General features: G+C 42.1%; 1 protein-coding gene across 1 annotated transcript in view; it reads left to right on the top strand.

Moving 5' to 3' along the window:
* The window catches only part of CACNA2D3 (calcium voltage-gated channel auxiliary subunit alpha2delta 3), a 795,852-nt gene that overhangs the window by 639,169 nt on the left and 141,130 nt on the right, over window positions 1-15,553 (top strand). Inside the window, exons 25-27 of the mRNA XM_032649095.1 lie at window positions 1,306-1,401; window positions 4,953-5,074; window positions 7,789-7,869. Coding sequence (XP_032504986.1) covers window positions 1,306-1,401; window positions 4,953-5,074; window positions 7,789-7,869 — 299 coding nt within the window. The remainder of the gene's footprint in view (window positions 1-1,305; window positions 1,402-4,952; window positions 5,075-7,788; window positions 7,870-15,553) is intronic.

The raw sequence follows: 15,553 nt of genomic DNA, 5'->3' as shown, positions 1-15,553 counted from the left end.
AATACATGAGTCTGGACTTCCAAAGATATAACCACTCTCATTATATTTGGGGGTATCCTTGGACTGCTTACCTGCATGGATTTTATTCCCTGGGAGGTTTGGAAAGAGTCAAAGCCTTTCCTGTGATTGCATTCTCTAGTGGAAATGTTTCTTTTAGGTTCTCATGAAACTCAAAATCCTGTGGAAAGATTGCTGATTCACCCCTAACAGATGCTAAAGATTTCCAAAATGGTAGCTTGCATTGTAGTCCACATCTGTAACTGATTGCGCAGCCCGACTTTGCAATTTGGTGTAGGCTACAAGCAGAAACAAATGCATAATGTTTGTTTTTATTCATCCCTTAAATACTTAAAGGTAGTATTGACCACTTTGACAACCATCAGAGATCAAGTAACTAAATTATCTTATACTGAAGATGACATGGATAAAGCTTAGAATCAAATTGCTACTAGCATCTAGGGCAGGAAGCAAACTCAGGAATCAGTATTCTCTTCATATTTTTTTGTAGAATAAAACTATATATTTGTGGAGAAAGACCATTTGCTGTATTTTTGAAGAAGTATCCACTGAGAAAACCCTGAAGAACATGTTCAAACATATAAAATTTGCCTTGAATGTTGAAAAAAAAATCTTTGCTGAATTTTCAAATGAGTCTTCTTTGCTAAGGCTGTCCTTAGAGTTCCTATGTGTGGCATCCTGTAGGGCTATTTACAGAAGTCATTTCTTTACTCATCCCTCTGGGGTTGGTGGTGAGGATGAGGCCTATTCTTTAGTAGAAGTTACCAGTTGGTACCCCCAAAATGGTGTAGAATTCAAGTCCTAAACATTTCCAGGCTGTGGGATACTACAGACTTGAGTCAGTGACTCAGTTGCTTCTTTTCACTAATGGCAGATCCCACTAATGGTCTCAGAACCAAGAATAGGCTTGGTAGCATCAGATGAAAGAACTAGCTCTAAGGCTTTTCTTCCTCTCCTCAACGTTGGCCTGCTCTTTCTGAACTTGCACCCAGAACCTTGAGATAAAGGTGTGTTTATTTAGCATTCGGGATGCATTTATTTCCTCATGCTGCTTTTTGGGTCATGGACTTCTTACTTTTTCTGGCAGGAATTACCACGAAAACTTTTGTAAGGAATAAGAGTTTGCATCCTGTGTGTGCATGTGTGCATATGTTTCTATAATTTCTTCCAAAATTTCAGGCTTCAAGACTGTTATTTCATAAAACATTCCATGAGTCTTAAAATGCAGAAGCCATTATCTGCTTACTGTCTGGCAGAATCCCCCTGATTCCTTCTGCTCTGTTTCAGGAATTCTGACAAGGGTGTGGAGGTGGCCTTCCTCGGCACTCGCACAGGCCTCTCAAGAATCAACCTGTTTGTTGGGGCCGAGCAGCTCACCAATCAGTAAGTAGGGAGCTCCTGAAGTGGGACAGTGAAAGGGTAGCTTATACCATTTGTTGATTCCACCAGCAGTAGAAACAAAATTCAGGCCACCCCAGGCCTGTTGACATTTTTCCTCTCTGTTCTACCTCGGGGGCCGCAGTGTATGTCTTCACCTGCCCATTGTTGGCCCTTCCACGACTCTGTGTTTTTCACGTTTGTTGGCTTCTGTCCACTGTCCTGGAGTCCTCTCCCGCCCTGGTGAGTCATTTCGCTCAACTCTGGAGATGGTGTGGCTGGTAGGGGAACAGCCAGTGGGAGGACTCACTCACCTCCTGACAAATGACTGGAGGGCATTCAGCTGTCCCGCAGCTCTGCTGAGGAGTTCCTGCCTGTCCCGAGAAACAGTGTTTCAAGTCTGGTGTTTATTTGTTTGTATATGTTTTAGTAAATCTCTGTGCCTCAGCTCGGAGACTGAGGGCCTGTAGAGCCCCACACTTGGGAGCAGGCATTCTGGTGCCTCTCGGGTTTGACAGTGTTTCCTTGTTCTTCTGAAGAGACTCAGATGGACAGTGGGCAGAGTGTCACCAAGTTCAGTACCCAGATGCCTTTTAAAATAATTAATTAATTAATTTTATTTTATTTACTTTTGGCTGCATTGGGTCTTTGTTGCTGCATGCGGGCTTTTCTCTAGTTGCGGCGAGCGGGGGCTACTCTTCATTGCAGTGTGCGGGCTTATTGCAGTGGCTTCTCGTTGCGGAGCACAGGCTCTAGGTGCACGGGCTTCAGTAATTGTGGCACATGGGCTCAGTAGCTGTGGCTCGCGGGCTCTAGAGCACAGGCTCAGTAGTTGTGGCGCATGGGCTTAGTTGCTCCACGGCACGTGGGATCCTCCTGGACCAGGGCTTGAGCCCATGTCGCCTGCATTGGCAGGTGGACTCTTAACCACTGCGCCACCAGGGAAGCCCTCAGATGCCCTTTTATTTATTTATTACTTTTTTGTGTGTGTGGTACGCGGGCCTCACTGTTGTGGCCTCTCCCGTTGCGGAGCACAGGCTCCGGACGCGCAGGCTCAGCGACCATGGCTCACGGGCCCAGCCACTCCGCGGCATGTGGGATCTTCCCGGACCGGGACACGAACCCGTGTCCCCTGCATCGGCAGGCGGACTCTCAACCACTGCGCCACCAGGGAAGCCCCAGATGCCCTTTTAAACCACTGCTCGGCCCCTGTGTCTGTCTTCAGAGAGCCACAGGGTCTTAATTCTTCAAATTGGTGTTTGACCAGAGCTGGTATGAGCCTGGGAAGTCTTTCCTGAGCCCATTAATATGTTTTCTCAATTGCTTTTCTCTGAAGTAAGAGACATTATTAGGCCAAGGATGAATGGAGCCTGAGATTTAGAGAGTTTGCAGAGTGTGTGTTTGTGATTCCAGAGGTTACCATGGAACTTCACAAATCCTGACCTTAAGGGTCTCTGAGAGGGGGGAGGTGGGGATAACCAAGGCACAGGGTGGCCACCAATTTGAGAGGGGTTGGCCCATCAGGAGCCCAATGAGGAAACACTCCTGTCCCATTAAGCCCAGCTTAGCTGTGCTCTTGTGTCTCTTAGATGAGGTCCGGACACACACCATATGATCTTTTAAGACCAGGTCTGGTAAGTGGCAGATCCATAGATTTTTAGATGCTTTGTGAACTGGCTTTTAATGCCCATCGGAGGACTCTTTCTTCCACAACTTCTCAAATTTGTCATTTATGAAGTTGACTATAGTTGTGACTTGATTCTTTTCAACTCCTCTTTACCCCTGTACCCCCAAACAATTACTTTAACAGAAGGCAAGTTCTTAGGAAGGACTAGAAGTGTTGGGATACACATTGCCTTCTCCTTTTAGGACCCAGAGTGGCAAAGGGAGACACAGGAATAGACTTTCTAATGCTCAGAGTGAAAAACTGTTGTATGTTTTGAGATTAAGACAAATAAACAAGAAAAGTGCTAACAGCAACAAAACATAGCACCTTGCTAGTCTGATATACAGGTGATTGTGATGGATTTGAAATGTGGCAGGACCACACTCAGGACTGCTGGGATGTGTACCTGGTTCACCTCACTTGATACATCTGAAAAATGGGTTAATGATCTCCCTGGTTTACTGTGAGGATCAGAAAACCTTCGGATGTGAAACTGCTTTAGGAAGCTAAAAGTATCTACAACTATGAATTCTATTCTTTGTGACATTATTGTGACTCAAAGTGAACACTCATTGGTTATCTGGTTGGGTGAAACAATTCTTGTCTTCAGGAAAATCCTATCATTGATTCATGTAGAGGCACCTTGACTTCCATTGTCTTAGCGTTTTATACCTGCCTACCCACTCCAATCAAATGATATTTGTTGATACCCAACTATTTGGATGCACTCTATTAGCCAGGTCTAGAAAGGTTTTAGAATTTCTATGTTTTTTTTTAAAGAGAGCATACAAGGAAGAGTTCAAAGTATTGGTGATAGGTCTGGGTAATATAAAGTTCCCATCCTAGAGCTATACTATCATCAGGCTCCTACACTGAGGGTCTATCTCCTGTCCCCACCACATGCTTTTGGAATTAGATCCATTATAGTTCATGGCTTCTGTAACCTGCCACCATCCCCAATGTTAATATATCCTGTGATTTCAGTGTGGCCTTTTGGAGCACGTGTAGTAACACACATATAGCAACCTGTGATGTCAGCCTCCGCTGTATGGTTACTGCTCTCCTCCTAAGTCCTAAGTCAGTCCTAAGACAGTCCTAAGTCTAAGAAATTATCACTTCACAGCTTCCATTTCAAGCATAGAGAATGAAAAAAACTCTTGGGCTTTAAGAATCCCATATATTTGTGTGAGCCACTTTCAGTTTACTTAGCCCCTTCACACATGGTGTTATGTTATTGTGATAGTATCGTGGTAAGTGTAATATTATTATTCCCACTTTGTAGATGAACAAATGGGGCTCGGAGACTCAGTAACTAACCCAAGTAACTCACCCAAGATCATTCAGCTCTGCCTAAAACCTAGACCTGTCTCACCACAACAGTCCCTAGTATCCAGAAGTAAGAACAGTCCTGTTTGGCCGGAGGGTAGGGAGGGGGGGAAAGAAGCAAAGATTCCCATGTGGACCCATTTTTACCTCCTTTACCCTTTTTATAAGAAGAGAGAGATCTACCTAAGATGTTGATCCTCTCAAGGATATGTATCTGTGTGTTTGGATTTTAAGGCAAGACAAAGCTTTCTGACTCCCTTTGGTCTTCTGGTGTGATTTCTGGAGGCTTTGTTGGCTTGCTTCAGATGCTAAGACTATTAATTCACTAGACCTACTAGGAAAAATCATTTCACCCACTGGAGTCTGACTGCCAGGACTCTACAAGATATTTCGGAGTAATCTGGGGTACACAATGTTACACAGGTCCTCTCTGTACTGAGAAAAGCAGGTTGGGGTTCTAAAAGCCAACATTATTTTTACCCAACAAAAGCTGCTGGCATGCACTCGTGTCTGGCTTTTCCTTGCTGAGTGGTGCCATGCTCTTCTTATTCTTTTCTATTTCAAGGGACTTCCTGAAAGCTGGAGACAAGGAGAACATCTTTAATGCAGACCATTTCCCTCTCTGGTACCGAAGAGCCGCTGAGCAGATTCCAGGGAGCTTTGTCTATTCGATCCCATTCAGCACAGGTGGGTGCCCTTGTTGGAGGCTGGCTCTGTCCCTTTGGTCCCGCTGGCTTGGGCATTGCGTGCAGAGTATGAGGGAGCAGGCTGGATGCTAAGGGAGCCAAATTCAGTCTTGAGAGCCAGTGTTGAATATTGGCCTAGCTCTGAACCAGTGACCAGTTCCATAAGTGTTGCTGCTCCAAATAAAAGGAAGCTTTAACTTAACCAGATTGTGTAAAAAGCATGTCAGGAAGCAGGACTGTTATTTTGTACCATGTGGAATTTGAATACGGACTTCTCAATAGATTTTTTTTTTTATCTAAAATGTGATCATGGCCCTACTTAGAGAAAATTCATACAGCCATAACATCCATTGCCAGAACCTTCAACAAGTCAGATCACTCTGGAGGCCCACAGTTCTCCATCAGAACTGATTTAAATCAACATGCAAGAGTAAGGACTAAGATTTTGATTGGCCTCGTGCTCTCCTGACAGGGAGCTGCGGTGACCAATGAGAGGCACGTAGCCAATGATTCTTCCAGTCTTAAGGTTTTACGATATTGTAAAAAAAACAAAGATCACCTCCCTCCAAAAAAGAACTGAACATTACCTTATTTCAACCAGTTTTAGAAGCAAGACAAACTGGAAAATCTTTTCAGTTGTCCTCGGCTTTTTCTTGTTTCGTGCATCTGATATTTTTGGTGCTCATTCTGTATAAGGCTCTGTACCGTGCCTTGTAGGAACTTCAGAGATGAATAAGACATAGTTCTATAAACTTGGATTGCTCTGGACAGTTCAGTATATACTTATGTTTTATATTAGGGCCTTTTGTATTAATCTCTTGCAAGCATTCCCAAGTCAACCCTAATGGAGACTCTAACGCTTAGTGTCATAGCCCCTCCCGGAGTTTTGGCACTTGCTCATTTCCGTGAATGAAGACGTCTTTAGAAATAAGGCTTTCAAAATTTGTGGAAGAGATGTTGACAAGAGTTGTCTAATAATTATTTAAATGGACTCATTAGGAAGAGGGTCCCTCGTTAATGAAGATATTCAAGGAAAGGCCAAGTGTTATTGTAGAAATTCCCTCCCTAGGTGGGGTTTTAGAGGGGATTATCAGTTAGGTTCCTTTAAGGGCCAAGATTCTTGGAGTCTGTGCTCCTGTGGTGACAGGCCTATGTTTACCCATGGCCATGCACATACATGTGTTCTCAAATATAAATTTCCAGGTACTAAGGCTCTTTCTTTATATGTTTATCTGTATCACATTTCATTGCTGAAAATATCAACTAAGAGACAGTGGACTTTCTAATTCTGCTGCAAATCTATCAATAATAATATCTTCTTTTATCGTGCAGTCTCATGATACTTTCTTTTTCGTAGTCTTCTAAAGAAACAAATAGAACTTAGCTTGCTAGATCTGGACAGGAGCCATCAGGTTATCCAGAAGGGCTTTTTCCCAATACTGGACAGAGAGGAGGAGCTATGGGTAATGAGAGCATCTCCCAGAAGTGCTGTGTGTGTGTGTGTGTGTGTGTGTGTGTGTGTGTGTGTGTGTGTGCGCGCGCGCGTGCGTGCGTGCGTGCGTGATGGCTCCTCGTGTCAGTTTGCTTTGTTATTATTCACCATTTTTCCTACAAAGAATTACGTCTGGAAAAAAATTCTGATTAATTAAGGCTGGCTGTTGTCTAATTGGTTTTTGGCAGGTGGGGTTTTCACTGAACTTTCAATGAAATTGCATAATAAAAAAGGAATTTACCTTGTTCATGGTAAAGTTATGGATGACATAATATCTTAGGAGATTTCGTGGCCCCTTTAGATTTGGAGAAAATGTTAAAAATCACCACATGCAGGTGTTGTGGTGGAGCTCTCCCTCGTTTTTTTCTCCTGTGTGTTGAATACCTGTACACACTGGAAAAGAAGCTGGTTTTTATTACAACTTAGACTCGGGCCAGAAAATTCTTAATTGCTTTGGTCATAAGTGTATTCACATTCAGATCTGCCTTCTCCCTGATTCTAAATTCAATTGGATTCCACTCGGCTCACATTCATTGAACCTTTTAAAAGGCAGGCACTGGACTAACAATTATTAACTACAGGCATTAGGAATTTGTGCTCAGCGTCTTTTAATTCATGAGTATTAGAAACATTGTTGGTGATTAAAAATCTCTTTATACTAATACCATATTGTTATCACATTAATAAGAGTTTGGGGTAAGGATTGCATTCCAGCTCTATCCCTGTTTAGAATGGTTTTGTTCAGAAAAACCTGGCTTGAAGTGAGAATTTTATAGATCAGTAAAGTTTTAACCAACAGATCAGAGCTAGAGTTCTCAACTCACTGTAAAATAATTTCAAAACTTTATCTCAAGCAGCTCTCCATGTCTATATTTAGAAAGGCAATATAAATATGAAAACTGACACGAGTAAACACTGGTATTAGTAACCACAAATTTTTAAAAATGTGGTCCCTCCATGGTAGTTAATAATTTTGATGTGAAGCGGCTGGACATTCCCCATTAGGGGTGGTCATAACTTGGTGCAGTGATTCCTTCAGCTGAGAGGACCGCCCACCCAGCACCTATCGCCTAACAGGGCTGACCAGCTCCGAGTTCTGGGAAGCAAGCCCCAGCACAGTCTACAGAACTGGTGACTGCAAACCAATACCATCACTCTCTTAACATAAGCTCTGTGACTGTCTTCATTTTTGTCATCGTGTTTTGTTTTGTTTCTTCTTACAGGAACAGTTAACAAAAGCAATGTGGTGACAGCAAGTACCTCCATCCAACTCCTGGATGAACGGAAGTCTCCCGTGGTGGCAGGTAAATGATGGATTTCAATCAATGAATGTAAAGTAAGCATGGTGTCCATTCATCATTTGTCAGCTACTTCCACGTATCAGAAACTTGGCTTTGAAAGGTAAAAAACATTAAAAACTACTTCCTCTTCATCTTAGCATCATCTTCTCCAATCCAGGGCTCTGAAAGCTGGTGGAGTTTGATGTGAAAGCAGAAATATTTCCCAGGATTTTATTCTTAAACTCTGAGCCAGTAAGAAATTGTTGGTGCGTGCAAAAGATCATTTCTTGACAGTAGGTGCCGTGAACACTTAAAGTAAGCTCCAGATCTTCCACTTCTATGTCATTAGGATAACAGGGGCCATACAAGGAAATTGTGGGTTTGTTTTAGGCAAATACAAGCTGAAATGTGCACCTCTCTGGAGAGCATGAGATTTTCATCGCCCTAATCCCCCTGAGTGATTAGAGTTAGTTGTATCTACAGGTGCTGGGTTTGGGACCAGAAGAAAGCCAAAACATTTTATGATTGAGTCTTGAATTATCAAAGAAACCCTGTCTCTGGCTTTTCCCATCTCTCTCACTCTCAAGAGTGTCAGTAGATTTTTGTGGCTGGCTGGCGGCTTTCATTGGTGGTATTTGGCCTAAAGGACCAGAAACTGCCACAAGCCCTCTTTTGAGGACAGCTGCTGAGAAAATGGAGCCTAAGAGCGTGTCTGGCACATTGTCTATTTCTGATAAATAATTGTTGGAGCCTTTGGTTGACGGATGGGTGAGACACTCCAAGTATCATCCTGATATTGGCTAGATTTACCGAAGGGAGTCATTTTGTTTTCAGTAGCCTCTCTCAGTAAGCTGTACTATAGGGTGATTTTGAACATCAGCTTCTGTGGTGGCTCCACACACTGAATATTTGTGGGAAGGAATTCAAATGGATCAGACATGTTTCAAGTGGTTGTTCCTTGGCTGGGAAATATTCCTTTTTCCCCCACTTTATTTCTGGTATAGCCTATACATCATAATTGTATTCTCATAGATTAGCAGGGATTGAAAGATTTGGGGACAGTTGTGCCCCGGTCATTCCTGGGTTTTTGGGTATAGCAAGGAAGACAGTCTTATGTATCTGACCTGTAAGCTCATCTTGAACTATGCAGACCTATAACTAATCAGCCAGGAGATAAGGACTGTGAAAATTCAGGGCTGCTGTTCTTACTGTCTCATGTTCCTTGAGGAAAATAGGAGACAGGATCATTTAACTCAGCAAGATTTATTTTTGCTTAAAGGTCAGCCTTACTGGCCTCCAGGCTGACCCAGCCAGCTAGTTCTGGAGGCATGTTATCTCCCTGGAGTTGGGGCCACATGCAACAGCTGATAACGACATGGTCTGAACCAAACTATCTGTCTGTGTGTTTGAAATTTCTTTCTAAAACCTTTTCCTTGAATTTCTCATTAAGTCATTATGAAGGATGCTCTGTTTTGGCCCTAAGATCACTGTGCCCATCCCAGCCACATCTGTCCAAGTTTACAAACTGTGTGCTCAAATGTTTCCAAATGGCTTATATTTCATAAATGTCTATTTGGCTGAGTATGGGCAAAACATGGACTCAGCCTGGGCACTGTGTATCCATTGTGGAGAAGACCATGACTTTTCCAAATGGCATGCTTGTCTACTATTGAGTTATACAGTTGGCCAGAGACCACAGGCAAGTTATGAGACATGGTTGGCCCACCCTGAGTGGGTGGAAGAGACATATTCCTGTTTACTACGACTCACTATGTGTCAACTCGTGCCCATTTTCAGAAGATAATTACAGAGCAAGACAAAGAAACAAGGTTATCCAAGGAACTGTATTTAGTCCTTACCTTCTAAATCTGATGATTATTAATCTTCTTTTTTAAAGCGGGTCTTATAGACATAAGATAAAACAGAATTGCTCAGTTTTGATCTTGAAGGCTGACATGGATGCAGCACCGTGAAGGCAGTGACTTCAAAAGGACCTTTATGTCTCAAAAAGCAGAGAGTCCTCTTCAGCACTTCCCCCAAATTTCATTGACTCTGACTCACCCGTCATGTCACTGGGTAATTAGGTTTGGTCACTTTCTTCTGTGTATTCTCCGCAAATTTAAGTAGACATTGTTTACTACTCTAAAATTTAAAAGCCCATTTTAATTGAGGAAGAAACCTTGTTTTGGCAGGTGAAGATGAATAGGTGAGCAGGCTTTTCCCCCACCAGTGTATTTCCAACAGCAGATGGGATACAGCCAACTGACAGCAATTTGGGGCTTCAATGAAATCCTTGTGTTAAATTGAAATTTTTCTGAAAGGAAAGGTGTACAATTTTAGTTTATTATCAAGGACTACTTTGAAAAGCCTGCACTGCTCCCAGATCTGATCTGGTGTTCTCATGTTCATTGGCTACATATGTCTGTTTGGGATAGAAAGTTTCTTGTTTTGGTTTTGTGTGTGTAGGTGTGAGTGTGTGTGTGTGTGTGTGTGTGTGTGTGTGTGTGTGTGTGTGTGTGTGTGTGAATGTGTTATTCTCTTCTTTCTTTTTTTCTTGTTTTTTTTTTTTTTCAAACAAAAACATTTAGATAGTCATCTGTCAATGACATCTTTGAAGAAAGGGCAGTCAGTCAGACTGGGCCGGATTCCATTTATACGTCAGCCTCTGTGCATAAATGGGCCCCATACATCTTCTTGGCCTATGACATTGCTTACAGTCCTTCTCTTGAGGAACTTGCCAACTCTCCAGCTGCCACTAGCATGCTAAATTTGCTTAATTGCTTTCCCACTGCAAAGGAAGAAGTGGTATGACTTTCTCTTTGGCCCACCAAGTCTCTCCAGAGCCCTGGAACCTGCTGTGTGTGTCAGGACCCTAATCCATTTTTCTGTTGTTATTGGAGATGCAAGCCTGGGACTGTAAGGTCCACGTAGGTTTGTTACTTACTCTATAACTTGCTAAATGTGTGGTCTTGGGTCCCTGAAGTTCTATCTAAAATAGGGTTGGGATTATTATCTCCCTCACCTTACTCTGGGTTGATTTGGGGATAAAAAGAGAAAACAAACAAGAAAATATCTGGATATGCGGAAGTATAAAATTGCTAGGATTTGAGGTGGCCCATTTTTATCTTCAAGTTGGCAGTATACCTATGCATTCATTTGCTCATTTATTCAATAAATATTTCCTGACCTTGTGCTTTTGCCAGCACTCTAGATACAAATGAATAATAACCGGGCCCTGTAATTGACAGTTCCTCCCACAGCCCCCTGTCCCTCCCCACCAGAGAACTTTAAAAGAGCAGCTATTTTTAAAGCTATGTCTACACAGGACAAGTGAATTGAAAATCTGAGCAGTCATCTAGAAGCTCCTAGAGGTCAAAGACTTCGTACTTTTCATCTTCTGTCCTTCACAGCATAACCCGATGGAGTCCCTGGAGCATAGTGGACCCTCAGTGAGGCTTCTATAAATTGAATTGAACTTGTAGAAACCTATTTGCCCTTACTTAGTTGTTATTGACTTGAGTTCCATAAATTACCTAGATCATGGTGTTAATTCTCCACTCCACTCTCAATGGAGAGACCAGGCCCAATAGAACAAGAGTCATAAACACTGTTCCCATCATGCTAGGGTGGAAATGACCTGGAGAAGAAAATAAATGCATTGAGGGGAGGAATTGAGCCAAGTTGGAAGGTATAACCATGCAGGGAATTTCTTCCCCTCCTTGGGGTGTTTGTCTGACCTTCTGTATTCTCCTTCTAGACTCTCGCTCTGACAAATACAAAATACTTAATCTCAATTTTTGGTAAGAAGTTCATATTTCTGAATTTTTTAAGCACTAGGTAATAAATTCTGAATTATTTGCATTTGCTTTAAAATGTAAATTTTAGCATACCAAAATCTAAAATCTCTTCTAAGATGTTCTAGTTTCATTTCTTGAATAAATTATAAACTCTCCAGAGACAAGGACCATCCCAATTACCTTTTTATTCCTAGTGCCAAGTGTGAGGGCTGATGTGGTAAATATGTCAAAATACTGACTAAGTGACTTGAGAAAGATGGGTTTCATATTTACTTGCTCTCTGTAGGTACATACACTTGCACAGTTTACTGACCAAACAATAGGAACACAGTACTTGACCAAACTCTAAGAGAGTCACTCAGCAGCTAAAACTGCAATCCACACCATAGTAAAATGATACAGACCAATATGGATATTTTAAGGAGTAGAAAAACTGTTTAGTGTCCATTCCTAATGGCAACTGTGTTAGCCCAGTAGTTGTCCCTGCATCAGCAGATGTCTTTTCTGAGGTCCAAGCATCTAACCTGATGCTTAGAATAGCTAATCTGATCAGCAACAGACATTATAGGCATTAGAGGCATTGGTTATAGAAATTAATATTTTTAACAGATTTATTGAGATATGATTTACATACCAAAAATTCACCTGTTTTAAGTATAAAATTTAATGATTACTAGTAAATTTGGGGGGGCTCTGATCTATTCCTTTGCAGGGAACATACACCACATTAGATCCATTCACTGGGGGAAACTGGAAAATGTGGGTTAAATGGTCTCATTTGCGTAATTCTGGGCAGTGTAATGAAGGGGGATGCTTGATATTAGGACAAAGGATCTCATTTTAACTAGATGATTAAGAAAGAGATTGCTTAACATCAATGACCGTTAGCTTTTGTCAGGTACGTGCTGTTTAAACTGAGTGTACTATCTAATATACAGCTTTCCTTAGGATTGGGTAAATAATGTTGCCAAAATGTTATAGGCAAATATTCAGCTTATCAACTTTCCTTTGGTGGGATTTCATATATTTGGTGTATATGAGTTAACTAGTATTTAGGAATTATGTGTCAAGTCTACGTGGATAAACTTCTAGTTTGTAGATCTGAGCAAAGGGAATGTTTTATCATAGCAGAAATTAATACTTACTGATTAGATTAGTTGTTCTCAACCAGGAGCAGTTTTGACCCCCAGGAGACATTTGACAACATCTGGAAACATTTTTGATTGTCATGATTGGTTAGGAGGGGAGCTACTGGCATCCAGTGGGTAGAGGCCAGGGATGCTGCCAAACATCCTACAAGGCACAGGACAGCCCCCCAACAACAAAGGATTGTCTAGTCCAAAATGTCAGTAGAGGTGAGATTGAGAAATGCTAGATTAAACTGACAGACAAACTTCAATTCTTGGCGCTTTCAAATTCAGTGTTTTCCCTTATAGGCTCATTTACAAAGAGATGTTTCATTTCTTCATTTTCTAATTAGATAATTCAATATATAGATATAGATATAGATATATATATATAGCATCGACTATGTACCTAATGCTGAGGATACAACTGAGAACAAGCACCCCAAAGGGCATTTTGGAGCGAGTCAGGGGATGATGATTCATACAGTGAGAGGGCACTGTTGGCATCCCCACCCTGAGGCTGGGGTGGCAGCTGCCCAGTGAAGACCCATTCCGACTAAGTTGCTGCCAGTGGAGGGGAGCCTCCACTTGTGTGGGAGGTACAGACAACAGACAAGTGTGGCACGAATGGGAGGAAGAAAGGTGGGAAGGAGGGAGGGAGGGAGGGAGAGGGAATTTCTGGTAGTGGCTAATGCTCTGTAGAAAATGAAGTGTGGTTGGGAGTAGCAAAGGCAGGGAAGAACACTCATGTTCATACTTGCGTATGACAGAGGCAATGCTTCTCCAGATTGGGGGAAGATGGGGGCTCAGAGAAGGCCTCCCCGAGAAGGTGACATGAGTAGAGATCGGAATGATGAGATACAGCCATTATACAAAGATCTGTGGGAAGAGCATTCCAAGCAGAGGGAACAAGATTCCGGGAATCTTGGATGAGATCCCCCATACATGTTGTGTCTAGATGGGTTCTGTGAGACACAAATGAGTTTCTCAGGTTTGGGTGGTATTTACTAGGATCTAAACACACAGCTGATGGGCAGATGGGCAGATGCCCCAGGGGGAGGTGAGTAACCCAAGGCAAGTCTTTGCTCTAAATGTCAGCTATGAGGTGGGGCTTTTTATATATTTGACATTTGCTTTTTTAAGTTGACTGGTGGGTGCTGTGAAGGGACAAAAGGAGGTCAAGGCCGGTAGGAATGACAACAGCAAACTTCATAGAAATGGATTAGTGATGTAGCTACCAATTATACTGTATTTCAAGTCTGCAACAGAATCTGAGTTAGAGTTGGCCACGTAGAACAGCTGCTCTGCATAGTGCAGGATCATTGCTCCAGAAATAAAAATAGCCCAGAGTTTTGAGAAACTGGATCCTCTGTGCTAACTCTCCAGGACACTCACTCCCATGAACCACTGTCCTTTTATAAACCTTATCAAAAGCCCCAACACATTCTCCACCCCATCAGCCACAGAATTTTGGAGTTACAGGTCCTTATACCCGGTTTTCGAGTTCTGTATCGGCAAGACTCCTCTTTCTGAGGTCATAGTAGGATTTGGACGTTAACCCTAATGTAAGCCAAGGATTTAGGAGTGAGTACAGGGCCATTTCTCCCCTCTTGCTCTGAGATTGAGTTTTCATATTTGTAAAACAAGGTTGATTGGTGCTTTGGTTGCATTTCTAACAGCCTAGTTTTTAAAGACAGAGATTTGTTTCATCACCACAGAAAAGGAGAAAAATTAACCAGTAATGGAGTATGTCTTGCACCCAGATTCAGTCTGGCTTTGGGGGGACCCCTCTGGTTCCTTTTGAGAGAAATAAATGAATTCATATAAATAAAGTGCTTAGTGAATGCTTATAGTTGAGTGCTCAGTAATGGTTAGCTGCTAAATTATTACTGCTGCTGTTACCGTTGGTAAGAATGATGTATGTTACACCCACCACCTCTCATTAGTCAATGCTTCTTGCCACGTCCCGTCCCCTATGCGAAAAACTTACCTAGGCAATGTCGTTATAGTATCTTGAAATGTTTCATAGTAAAACTTTGAAGCTCACACTTTCATGTACTTATTCCTTAGAACAGAGGTTGACAAGCTGTAGCCCATAGGAGCAAATCTAGGATGCTACCTGTGTCCTTCTTTTAGGGTTTTACTGAGATATATTTCATACACTATTAAATTCACCATTTCAAGTGTACAGTTTGTTGGGTTTTAGTGTTTTGCAGGTTGTGCAACAATCTCTACAATGTAATTTTAGAACAATTTAACATCCCCCCCAAAAACCCCCTATACACACACACACACACACACACACACACACACACACACACACGCACGCACACCCCTTCATTCTTGATATCCCACTCCCCTTTCCAGCCCCAGGAAACCCACTAACCTACTTTCTGCCTCTGTGGATTTGCCTATTCTGGACATTGCAGATAAATGGAATCATACAACATGTGGCCTTTTGTGATTCGCTTCTTTCACCGAGCTTAATGTTTTCGAGATTCATCCATGTTGTAGCAAGGATCAGTCCTTTGGCTTTTTTTTTTTTCTATTTTATTTATTTATTTGGCCATGAGGGCAGCATGTGGGATCTCTGACCAGGGATCGAACCCGCACCCCCTGCATTGGAAGGGAGATCTTAACCAGTGGACCACGAGGGAAGTCACTACTCTGGCTTTTTAAACTGCCAAATGATATCCCATTGTATGTATGTATAGCATCCTGTTTATCCATTTATCAGTAAATGGACGTTTGGGTTGTTTGCACTTTTTAACTATTATTAATAAT

This window comes from Phocoena sinus, chromosome 11 (assembly GCF_008692025.1).
Source record: "Phocoena sinus isolate mPhoSin1 chromosome 11, mPhoSin1.pri, whole genome shotgun sequence".
Lineage (NCBI taxonomy): Eukaryota > Metazoa > Chordata > Mammalia > Artiodactyla > Phocoenidae > Phocoena > Phocoena sinus.
This window is presented reverse-complemented; position numbering and strand designations above follow the sequence as displayed.